Source organism: Falco punctatus (assembly GCF_963210335.1).
Source record: "Falco punctatus genome assembly, chromosome: 6".
Classification (NCBI taxonomy): domain Eukaryota; kingdom Metazoa; phylum Chordata; class Aves; order Falconiformes; family Falconidae; genus Falco; species Falco punctatus.
The window spans coordinates 53015633-53028393 of record NC_137585.1 but is presented as its reverse complement, the minus strand read 5'-3'; the positions used below and the strand labels follow the sequence as shown (position 1 = coordinate 53028393).

At 38.3% G+C, this 12761-nt stretch overlaps 1 protein-coding gene across 1 annotated transcript in view; it reads left to right on the top strand.

Annotated features, from left to right (window-relative positions):
* The window catches only part of LRIG3 (leucine rich repeats and immunoglobulin like domains 3), a 77386-nt gene that overhangs the window by 27930 nt on the left and 36695 nt on the right, over positions 1-12761 (top strand). The window contains exons 2-3 of the mRNA XM_080392596.1: positions 7091-7162; positions 7477-7551. Coding sequence (XP_080248722.1) covers positions 7091-7162; positions 7477-7551 — 147 coding nt within the window. The remainder of the gene's footprint in view (positions 1-7090; positions 7163-7476; positions 7552-12761) is intronic.

Below are 12761 nucleotides of genomic sequence, written 5' to 3'. Positions count from 1 at the left end.
GGCGGCCGCAGAGGGACAGCGGCCCCGGGCGGGCTGCGGCCCCGCGGGGCGGTGGCGTTAGCGCCCGGACTGAAACCGGGCCCGGGAGCGCCGTGCGGTGTTGTGAGCGAGGGAGGAAAAAAGTTCGGATGACTTTCTTGGAAAGCGTGCAGTCATCATCAAGTTAATGCTGAATTGCGTGTCGGGAAAACTGCGCTGGGTTTTCTTTGTGCAGCGCTCCGTCCTCGTTCCCCGACGGTGTTGGCTGTGCTGGTTCGGGTGACCCCGGAGCTGGCCCCGCGCGGCGCGGTGGCGCGGGATCGCTGGAGCCGCAGCTGCGCGTGCTGAAGTGGCATCTGTAGAAAATCTACTTTCGGCGACAAACTTTTATGGGCAAAGCATAAATTATGGGAGCTTTCTAAAAGCCTGAGGATAGCTGAGGGACTTTTCACATTTGTTTTTAATCTCTTGTCACTCAAAGATCTTCTGTATTAGTCGTATTAATTTTCTATTACATTTCCAAAGCAGATTGAGATAAAGACTTTAAAGTAAACAGGACGACTTTCAATTAGTTGTGGCTAATTCTGTTCAATTGCCTCGTCTGGAGGTCATGCTGCTTTACGCATGAAATGTGGATGGCTGTATTGACACCATATGGAACTGAACATAGGAATGGCTCTGGGAGTTGAATATTTCCAGAAGTGGTATAGGAAAGTGTGAGGGGAAAGAAACTTTTTTTTTCTTTTTTTTTTTTTCTTCTTCTTTCTTTTGGCTTATGTGTTTTAAGCATACAAATCAAATACAGGATCTGCTTTACATTCAGCAACTGGTTTTGCTTCCTATTATGTTTCATCCATCCTGTTCTTTTGAACTATTTGAGTATGCAAGCATAAGTTTTCTGACAAAATCTAAGGGTTTTTTGATAGTAGGCTAAGCTTCGTAGCTTAGTTTTTTAGCTTAGCTGACTTTAGCTGCCTTAAGTTAAAATTCAGGTGTGACAGCAATGCTAAACAAAAAAACAAGGGGAAAAGACACAACCTTCATTTCTAGAGTTGCTTTAAAAACCCCACTTTGCATTAGCGGTAATCCAAATTTGTCTTTTCCACTTATGTTACTGAGAGACAATAAAACACATTGCAGGGCTTTTTTGTTAGCACAGTGAAGGTTTTCTAATTAGAATTCCCTTGGTAGTATAAATTGTCCTTATGTAAGTTCACATTCCTTTAAAAGTGTGAGAAAATAAGTTCCACTTGTATAAATAAGCTTTGGTCTGTTGTAAGAAACCCTGCTGTGATTGATTACTCATTGGACAGCTGTGTCACTTGCTCTTAAACTCACAGGAGTACATCTTTGTAGGTGTCACCAAACCATGTGGTCTGGCCGCTTTTGTGTAAATATTTCTTTTGTTTGTGTCAAATGCCTTAGAAGTACCCTGCTCTTTCTTCCTTCCCCTCTTAATACGAGAAGGAAGAGTGCAGCGTTGTCTGTTACCTCCAGCTACCCCAGTACTGAGAGCTGGGATTGCACAATCCATGAGATTATAATGTGTTTCAGTTTTACATATGCAAAAAAGGTTTGACTAGCCCGGGTTATTGTTGCAACAAACTGTGCTCTTACAAATTGTAAAAGACTGTTTATGAATTTTATTGGTATATGTTTACTGTGTTTTCCATGGAAGTCCATAGCGGGTATAGCCAAAGGCTAGTAGTTTTATTGCAGGTTTTCCAATCCTCTTTAGAAAACAACAACTATTACACCATGTTCTCAACATATGCAAGTGAGATCTCCCAGGCAGGAGAGTGAAAGCTTTTGTGCCTGAGAAGGTCTAGTTATGTGTTGGGCTTTACTCCTTCCTCTGCCCATCAGTCTACTCGCCTGGATGGAGTGTGGGTCAGACAAAGTTGGTTTTTTTGAAGCTCCATTTCACTCTTTCTTGCCTTTTGTGTTCAAATTCCCCAGTGAAAGAAAATGGGAGTGTCTCCTGTGGAAGGGCTGTGTGACCTCTGAGTGGACAGGGAGGGAAGTAAAAAAAAATAAAAATGAGCCTGAGTACCAAATTATGTCCCCTTCTTTTTGGTGGCAAGTGTGAGGCTACTGCTTTGTATGGAAGTGGCTTCACAAAATGGGGTGTAAACAGGCTAGAATTGTGAGCTTTACTATGATTTTAACAAAAAATACCATCTTCTGTAACTCTGCCTTCATGGAAGATAGGAGTCCACTGAAAACTGGTAACAATTTGTAATGGCTTTGTGTAAAAACAGTTTTGAAGTTAGATTTCCATTTACTTTCAGGATGTGTGTCCTGAGATTGCAAAAATGTGGCTTTCTAAAGCTGTTATAGCAGAGCCAGAGATGGAAGGATGGAGGGAGGAAGAGTGTCCTCCGTGTAAGCAAGCTGCTGGTGGCACTGCCATACCTTTCGTCAGGTTCACCGAGGAATGCTAAAACTGTTGGTGGGGCAGGAGGGAAAGTCTGAAATACGGTTTTCACTTGTGTTTGCATTACATCTTTAGTATTTACATTTTATAAATCCACTAGTTCTCTACCATAATTGCCAGAAAAAAGGGCCGTATGGTTTTCACAGCTGTTTTTCAATATTTTCCAGACTAAAACTTGAACATAGCAAACTGATTTATGAGTCACTTTGGATCAGTGTCTTAAAACAGCTACAGCCTGACTTTTTGTTTTTCAGCTCTCCTGATTTCTGCTGAATTAGCAGCTCTATAGGCCCCAGTGGGACTGATTAAGAAGCTGTTGCTGGATTTGCATTTTAAAATTTGACTCGGGGCTCAGGTTTCTGAGTTCTCTAAGGAAGAAGATGATAATTGTGACTAAGTGTTGTAAATTAAGTTAGAGTCTAAAAGTTATATTTATAAAATGTGTGAAGAAACACTCTCCCTCTCCCTTTATGCTTTAGGTCTTCCTTTCAATTTTTTTGTCTCATAAACACTGATGTTCAGGGTTATGTTTCAGCTTTCTAACGCAGGGACTTGTGAGTTACATTTGTATGGCCGTCTTTTCGTAATGGAATATAAAAAATAGTTTCTTACATAAAACAGGTTCTAAAAAGGGCCTCAAAAACTGGCATGCTTCTTAAAGTGGAAACAATTCCTGTTAAATGCTCAATGACTTACTAGAAATCTGAGGTGAGGAACAGGTACATGTACTTTTCATTGTTATAAATAATTTCTTAATATAAATCTGGTTTCTGAAGTTTCTGACTGCATTCACTGTTAACATCTTTGAAATTCTAGTAGCAAAAGTAATCACAGAGGAGGTTTTCTCCCACTTGTAATGTGGTTTTAACAGACAAGGAAAGTTCAGAAATGGAAAATGCATAGTAATAATCTTGGTGTTTTAACGTTGTCAGCTCCATTTCTACAAAGGAAAAATACTGATTCATTTTCAAACCTTTTCTTCATACTTGTTTTAAGATATGTTGAGAAATGCATTGACTTGAAATGTGCTTGTAGCTTTGCGACAGGGATGATAGATTTTTACATTTTAAAAATGCCTCAGATCCAGTGGTTATGAGTTTCAGAAACTTCTATAGGCTTAAGCTTCACTTAGAATATTAGCAAAAGACGAATATTTTAACTCTTGGTTCACTTCCAGCCACTCTGACTTAACTTAAAAATGTAACTTGCAAGGCTTTTTTTCCCCTGGAGTTTCTCATGCCAGTAGTACTGGAATAAAATGTTTAGTAAAATATTTATAATTCATATTTTATCCAACAATTGGTAGACAAGCATGTATACAGCTGTGTGAAACAGGCGATTCAGTATTGTCTGGAGGCTTTTTTTTATTGTTGTTTTGCTTTGGATTTTTTTGTAACTTGTGTTTGACAACCTGCTGTGAGTAAACCAGGAATGAGGAATTTGTTATGCATGTACTTTTTAAAATAGGTGCTATGTGGAAAATCTGAGGGTATCTTTAGTGTTAAAAAACAAACACAAAAAAAATAGTTTGAAACCTAGTGTAAGTTGTTACGCTCACGGTTGGCTTGATGGACTCCAGATGGATGTGAGCTTGAGCTATGAGTGAAAGTGTCTGGCTCCAGTGTGGTGATCATGCACAGCAGTGGTTGTAATTGCAGGATTTTTATAGTTTTAAGAACTCTGCCAGATTTTTTTTTTTTTTTTTAACATGTTATAACTCCAGCAGAACAAATCTACTCACGTCTGTTACTGTCTGGTAGGTCCTTTAGGCAAATGTTTTAAATAAACCTTTTGCAGGGTTTTTAGATGAAATGAAGAAATGCAGGTTTTTAGCACTAACTTTGAAAGCTTTTTGTTGAAATAATTACTGATTCCTGAGTCTTGTCTGAAGCATGAAGAACAGTAACATATTATGCACTAACAGCCATAACTTCACTGAATTTTGGCTGTTTATTTGCATAGTTCTTATAATCCCTACAGACTAAAGCCAAATATTGAATTAAGTTTAAGGGTAAAAATTGTCTCTACTCTGTCTGCTTTAAAGGACCAAGTTAGATTCCTGTCTAGATCTTTGTAACGACATATTTTTTTCCAGTATTTACATTTAAGAATGCAGTATGAGAATTTCAAATCTATGCAGCTAATGTATTCAGATGTTAAATAAAGGGATTTTTCTCCAGTCTATGGCCAGACGAATGTTTGCACTAGATTTTTAAAACAGTGAAAGACGCAGTCCTCTAAATCAAGTGTAGTTAACTTCATTTACAGGAGAACTCAAAATGATAATGATGAAACTAGCATTTGTGGATTTTTGAAAATGTTTCACAGTATTGGTTTTACATCTTTAAGAGGAAAATCTGTAGGGGTTTAGACACCTGGAAGAAGGCATGGATGTATATTAGGTGCTTGAGTCCAGAGCAGAGTCTTGGAAAACATTCCCTCTTTGGCCACCTGAAGGTGGTGGAGGGTGTTCCCCTTCTCTAGGTGGCTCACCTTCCCACTTTTTTGTGCTGGAAAATGTCTTTTGCACCTGCGGGTCTGCCCTGTGCACGATCCTGTGCAGCCCTGGCTTGGGAAACCTAATGTGTACCTCTTCCCTGCTTGTGGCTGTGAGCCAGGTGCTGGTGCCACAGCCCTGCAGCCCACTGGGCCTGATGCAGGTGGCTGGCTTAGAGCACATCTTGTAACTGAATGCTGTTGGTACCCCTTGTAATGCCCATATGTGACTGGGATTACTTTTAATGCTTGATTTTTTTTTATTGTTTTTTTTAAATGCTGACTCCAGTGGAGAACAAAAGGGACAATGGAATTTTCCCAGCAGCACTGAACAGGTACTGCATAAAGCACCAAAATGGTGGGGGAGTCTAAAACATGGTTTTACTGTCCGCATGTGCTGTTGAAGAAACCTAGGTGGCTGACTGGGTTGCAGCATTACACCTGTGTCCAAGGATGTGCAATGCTGGATGTAGAGAAACCGGAGTTCTCTAGTTCTGTAGTTCTTCAGGGCTTAGTCACAGAGAAGAAGACCACCTAGCACAGCCCCTGAACCTGGCCTGATTTAAGCCAGTTCTGGTCTGTGTGCAGCAAGGATTTGCTGATCATCAGGTTTCTTCACTTCCAGAACTGTGGATCGAGAGTAGACTTGTCCGTGGCAGTCAGGCCTGTGTTTGGCATGCTCAGTATAGGTGACTGTACTGAGTTATATTATCCAGAATAAGTAAGGAATCCCGGACTTTCCTCATAGATTGAACTTGAAATATACTTCATGCCCACATGGAAGGACCCCAGGCATGTTGGATGACTGTTCAGTCCTTTATTAGCATGGGAAAAAGTATCATGAAGTGTGAGAAATTTCTTTGCCTTTACTTGATGCTGCAGCAGCTCACTGCTGAAGTGTACTGATACAATTCTTTACGTGTTCACATTGCAAACTCTGAAGTGAGCTTAAGAACTCCTTAAAAATAGTGCAGGTTTTGTTTGCTGGCTTGGATAAACTCAGTGTTAAAATGTTCAGTGAATACTTTGCAGGTGGCTGAATTGGTGCAGGTGAGGTAGTGACAGGTAGTGTGGGAGCCAGAAGGTGCATGTTTTGGTGGATGAATGACTTAAGGAAAGGGAGGTCTTCAACAGGGTTAGCCATGGTGACAAGACCAGTTGTGGATCTGTACAACTTGTGCAGATCTCTATAGACGTGCAAGTTTGAGTTTCTGTAATGAGCTTCTCTGCCTTCTGTTCTATGGTCATTCTTTTATTTCTGTGATGTTTCCAGTACTTCTGAGGCTGCAGCAAATGTTTCTTAGGACTCCTTTTTATGGTACTATGAAATGTTCAATAGGACATATGGTAAAGATGCATGGTGTCTACAGAGAAAATAATTTTTTGACAGTGATCAATGCATTCTTATTACCCTGGCTTGTTTTGTAGCAAACACTACAAAGATGTTAAGAAGATTTCTTACAAACTGCATCAATATATATTTGGTATCTTCAGTACAGAGTGGCACAAGCTAAGTGCATGGGCTACTTCTTCAAGTGCAATTAAGAGTGTTATTAATGTGACTGGTATACCGATACCTTAGAATAGAATTAGGCCTCCCTATGTCTGTTATTTATGATCTCCATTAAATTTGATTATGTAGGAATGGAGTCCTGAATTGCGTGGAAGTATGAATATAGGATTGAGGTTTATGTACAGTCCTCGTTGTGTACTTACGATCTGTGTGTTGCTTTACAGAAGTAAGTAAGAAGAGCAAATGATAAAAATACTATGATTAACTCAAGGAATGAGAGTGCAATGAGTACTGGTTTATGAATTTTCCTTGTAACCAGACGTTGTTTTAGCCAGATCTTTTGTTGTGAAGGGATAGGGAAGAGGGGTTGTTGTTGGTGTATACGAGTCAAAATCTTGAGATTTTTTTCATGGGTCTTAGACACATCTCAGTGAACAGTTCTAAATTGTTCAGAGGTACAGAAATTCTTTGACACTGCTGGCAGTGATCAAGGTATTTACACTTCTTTATACTATGTGTACTCAAATCAGTTTCTATTCTAATTTTATTAATACAAAAAATTGTACTTGGAAACAAATGATAACATAATTTGGATTGAAATTGTATTGCTTTACGTGTTATTTTATGACAAAACTGACAGGCTTTTTATTTTTGTAATCTCATAGGGACTTAAGTCACAATAAATTATCTTCAATCAAGACCAGTCTTTTGGATCACCTTCATAGTCTTCAGGAAGTGTAAGTTAATTTGTCTTAACTAACATACCCCCTCCAAAAAAACAACAACCCAAACCCAAAACAACCAAAAAACCCCAAATCAAACACCCAAAACAAAAAAACCCAAAGAAAGAAAAACGACCAGTGTTTGTGTATGCCAGTTGTATAGCTATTTCTCTAGGCTGAACAGCAAAGATGTTTGTTCTGATATTTTACATTAAGTGAAACGAGTTATTTTTTAATTTTGGGGTGACACAGTTCAGCAATTTAGCATGTCCAGTGTACATACTTCTGTTTGACATCAAAACTAACTCTCCCTTTTCTAATATTAATAGGAAGTTGAACAACAATGAACTGGAGATCATTCCAGATCTGGGACCAGTCTCTGCAAATATAACTCTTCTGTCTTTGTAAGTAGGTCTTACTCTTGTCCTTAGTTAGTGGAACTAACTCTGCAGGGTTTGTGGAATATATGTGCGTTACAGAGATTAAAGTGAAATAATTGGAAATAGAGCAGTTTGTGGTTAGGAAGTTGATTATGTCATATTACTTAGCAGGTTGTTTAAAATGTGTATAATTGAGCTTAATCTTTGTAGTTTTTATGCTTCCCTCAGATATAAAGACTGCATTAGAATTAATTTATGTTGTGGTAGTGCCCAGAAGCCTCAGCTCTGTTGTGCTAGGCACTCTACAAACATTAGTAAACGTTATACAAACTTGTACAATGCAGACTTTAAAACAAGAATTATATTATCATTATGCATCTTGGCTGAAATCCCACTTGTGTTAAATCGTGGCAGAATTCTGTCAATGTCAGTGGGCCACATGGGGAAATCCCCTTAAGATGCAACTTCAGGACAAGTATCTAGGTTAAAAGATGTTTTGCCAGTATCTTTAAAATGTCTTTTTAAGCCCATTTTAACATGTCATAATATTTTTATGGCTGAAGTTAATACATGTAATTATGACCCATGATTATGTCTATGTTCATTGTTCTGCTTAAAAGAAATTAGTAGGTTACTTGATGTGGCATCTGTAATATGAGTCTAAAGTTGTAAAAAGCATATAGGGCCCATAACCAAACCAGCTGATTTTAACGGAAATTTTATTCCTGAGGTTTTAGCTTGAAATTAGTTTGATTCCCCCCCACCCCCCCACCCCATGATTTAATTTCCCTAAAATGTTGAAGGAAGTGCTAACAAAAACAGTTACTGTCATACTATTCATTGGCAAAAAGAAAAGACACATTTTTTTATGCGTGGGATTTGCGTTTTATCAATAGGAATCTAAAGTACCTAAAGCTAGTAATATGTAGCCTTCTGGCCAAAGCCTGCCCTAGAATACAAATTGCAGGTTACCTTTCTTGAAGAACCCTGAAGGGTTAAAACAATATAGTAAACTTTGGAAAGCTGTTCAGTTAATTAAATTGATCACTATTCAATTGCTTACATCTGGTGATTTATAGGGGTTTGTTTTTACTCTAGGCCCAGGTCAGCTAAGTCAGCTGGTGCAGTCACTGTGTCTGGACTGCTCTGTTTGAATAAGAGCTAAGTGACATTTGATACTGATGTGATTTCTTACAGATCAGAATTAGAAAAGAATGAAAGAAAAAGCAGATGGTGTCTGACAAGTAACTCTTGAATTTAAGAATATCTTCTATTGCCTTAGTGTTGACATTTTTACACTGGCATAGCATTCTGCAGTTTAAACATATGATCGATCTAAAGAATATATTATTTTTTTTTACCGCCTTGCTAAGGTTCTTTTTACCACAAGGCTGGGAATATTAGCATAGTCAAGTGGTTTGTATCCTCTTGCCTTACTTTTGATTAATACAAAGTTGAGAGTTTGTCTTAGCATCTCCTCTAGCCCTTCTCATGGAACCTTAACTAGTCTGGATGAACCTAAAATCATCCTGCAGCTGCGCAAAGACTTTTGTGTTCCTTAGAATAAATGAAAATCGGTCATGGCTGGATTGGTTGTTCCATATCTTTAGGTCACTAGCTTGGTTCATTTACTCACGTGGTCAAACATGGGAAAACCTTTGTTAGATCTGTGCTCTGTGCTATATATACTGAAGCTTAAAAGATGAGGCAGGGAATGGGAAGGTATTTCTAAAAGCTGTTATCATACTACCAGTGCAGTTAAAGTTGGTCTGATTTCCGTTTCTTCTCTGTGGTGTTGGGAGATTATTGAATATAAGTGCACTCCAGCTGAGATTTAATACCTATGCTATGAACACAGCAGAGATTCTTTAATATTATTTTTGGTAGAAATAATTAATTAAGTAATATAAAGGTTTCATGTTAACTTGTGAATGTCAGTGTATAATAGTTAAGTGTTTGGTATCAAAATGGATGTACATAGAAAGTGATATTACATTCTTCAAAAAATAAAGTGTTTTGTTTCTTTTGCAAACAAAAAACTTTAAAACATAGAATAGAATCATAGGGTCGTAGAATTGTTTAGGCAGGAAAAGACCTTTAAGGTTATCAAGTCCAACCATTAACCAAATTGCCAAGTCCACCACTAAACCATGTCCCTAAGCACCACATCTACATGTCTTTTAAATACCTCCAGGGATGGTAGCTCGACCACTTCCCTTGGCAGCCTGTTCCAATGCTTGACAACCTTTTCCATGAAGAAATTTTTCCTAATATCCAATCTAAACCTCCCCTGGTGCAACTTGATGCCCTTGCCTCTTGCCCTGTCGCTTGTTACTTGGGAAAAGAGACCAATATCCACCTCACTACAACCTCCAGTCAGGTATTTGTGGAGAGAATTAAGGTCTCCCATGAGCCTCCTTTTCTTACAGGTTGGAAGTTATTTATGTAAAGATGTTAAATCTCATTTTACAGAAGAGAATATAAATAAAGAGGAATAAACATACAGCAGTTCTCTGGCATAGGAATATTTGTAATATAGTGTTATCATAGATGGACTAATCTATTTTATTTAATAATCTAATGACACTTTTAGATGTGAAAAAATGCTTGCACTTATTTTTTTGTGTGTTATATGGAGGGGTTGAATCTAACTTAATATATCTGAAGTCATGCAAAAAGAATACATATGGAACAATAAGAATATAACTTTTAGAACTACACTTCACAGAATAACTGTACTCGAAACATCTGATGACTTTCTTCAGGATTTTAAACTCCTGTGTGAAAGAAGCTTGTGGAGCCTTTCCAAAACAATCCACTGTTTCCTTATTGAGTCTTTGTTCTGACTTTCAAATAATAGCAGAAAAGAGGGTGCTAGTCTTCTGAAACTTGATTTGATTAAATTTCTTATGAGATACATATATGTTGGTTCATTACTGTCAGTTGAAAAGCCAGTTGTTTTTTCCAAGGATTCTTCAAGGAATGCTGTGGAAGTGGTGCCCTCCTTTCTTGCCACAATCTTCATTGTTGAAGAAACTATCTTGCAAGAGGTTTTTTTCCCCACTTATAAGTACTTGTCATTCAGCTGTGAAGCCTTAGCATTTTGCCTTTTCTGCAAGAAATTTTTGCCCTGCAAAGGAAATTACGCTGCTGGTATGTCTACAGTGAATAATAATAGTGCAGGTACCTCCATACAGCACTGTATGTCTGAATTCTTTGAACAGTATGAACAAGCATGGGTGGATTATCATGTTAGTGTAGTTTCTATTTCTGGAGCTGCCTCACTCCTAGCTATCTAATTGATATTATCTAGCTTAGATATTTACATACTGTTGAATTATGCAAGGTAAACATACCCAGAGCAGCAGATGTTCCCAGTCTCATGGTCACAGTCTGTCTGTAACATGAAACAATGATGCCAACATTTTGTATTTATGGATGCCAGTTGAAAGTTAAACACCATGGGAGAGGAAAGCACCAGGCAGGAACACCGCCCCCACCAGCCTGGGAAGACCTTAGGTCTGTTTGAAGGAGTATACAAGCACATGCAGGCACACTCTCATTATATGGCTGGAGATCCATCTATGATTTTATTCATGTGATGAGTATGTATCTTGTCACATGGCATGGGAATGCTTCTGAGCCTCCTGGGAATCTGGAAACTGCTGTGAACTAAACGGGTGGTACTTTGGACTAAATCTTGTCAGGAGGCCTTAGGCTGTGAAACTGTGACTGCCTGCCTGACGGTAAGAGATATACTATGTTCTGGACAGAGCAAAGAGTAGGATTCATCTTCCTTACTCTAAATTCTTGAAAGTTCAATGTCATAAGTAGAAGTTACTAACTGTAGATCCTCTTCAGGTTGAACGGAGATGAAAAGTCTCTCTCTGAAGGGATTTGTCTTTCCTAAGATAGTTCAGATGACTTTCCTACTGAAACCCAGCTTCATAAAAGTAACTTTCAGATGTCTAAAATTTATTTTTGAAACATCTAGCCAATGTACTTGGGCATGCCTGTCTTAAAGTGATGTTACTTGCAAAGGTCTTATTGCATCTTTCAGCATATTTGGCCTTTTAAGTCAATTATTTGAAATTAAAATTGCAGGGTGTTCTTTTTGCTCAGCCACCCAGCCCTTTTCTCTATCTTCTGTGAGAGAAGACAGGAAGAGAGTAGAATACCAAGGCAAAAAGAGAGAAGTTCAGCCATTTCCCAGAGACTGCCAACCTTCCAGTCAGCACAGTAGCTTGAGCCAGGAGGCCAGGTCCCTCCAAGTGCTGGACAACATAAGCTTTTGGGGAGAATGCTGGATTTAACAACCGATTACTACAAATATATAATGTACAGGTGCCACACACGGTAATGTAGGTGTGTTTATTTTACTACTAGGGATAGATAAGTTAGATGTTTTCTAATTTGCATTTCTGAAGTGCTTGTCAAAACAGTTAAATTAATGTAGAATTGCTTTAAATGGTTGTGGTAGAAAATTGTGCAGTTCTGGGAGAATAAGCAAGTTACTTTTCATTGTTTCTAGATAGGTGGATTGCTTTTGTGTCAGGTAGAGAAATGGGCACTTAATGCCCTTGTTCCAGCAGAACAAGCAAAGGTTCTGAATTTGGTTCCAATACCAATGGCATTCCTTATCCAAGATGTACCAGTCCTGTCCTACATACACTGAAAATCTGCTGGAATCTGTGATACTGGTACATGAGAAGAAAACTAGTGTTGCCTTTTAGGTCAGTCGTTGCTACAAAGTTTTGTACCTAGGTTGAATTCAGAAATAGGTTGAAACTGAGTAATAGAAGTGCAACAGCCTTGTATAGAAGTTCTGCATGGTGCTTAACTGCCAAGTACTATTTGCATAGGGGTTTTATTTTAGAATTCTTCAGAAAATGTTAGCTACTTTTAGTGTGATTAGTGTTTTGTAAGGAAGACAGACTGATTTGTAAATGCTGCAACATTATTTAAGGTTTTGTTTAAGGATACACAGTTCAACTAACAAACCCATGCTACTTTACTTGCAGGATTCTTAAAAATACGTAATTGTAGACACCGTCCAACATCAGTGCGCTATATCCTTGACTACTGTGGAAAATGGAAGGCAGCAGTAACTTTAAAGAGAACGAACAGCACTGAGTCTTAAAAGTATCTTGCCTCACCAACTAAATTTTACTGTTCTTACTAAAATATATCTATTAAGTTAGAATTAATATTAAATAAGGGTATGTTATATAGTA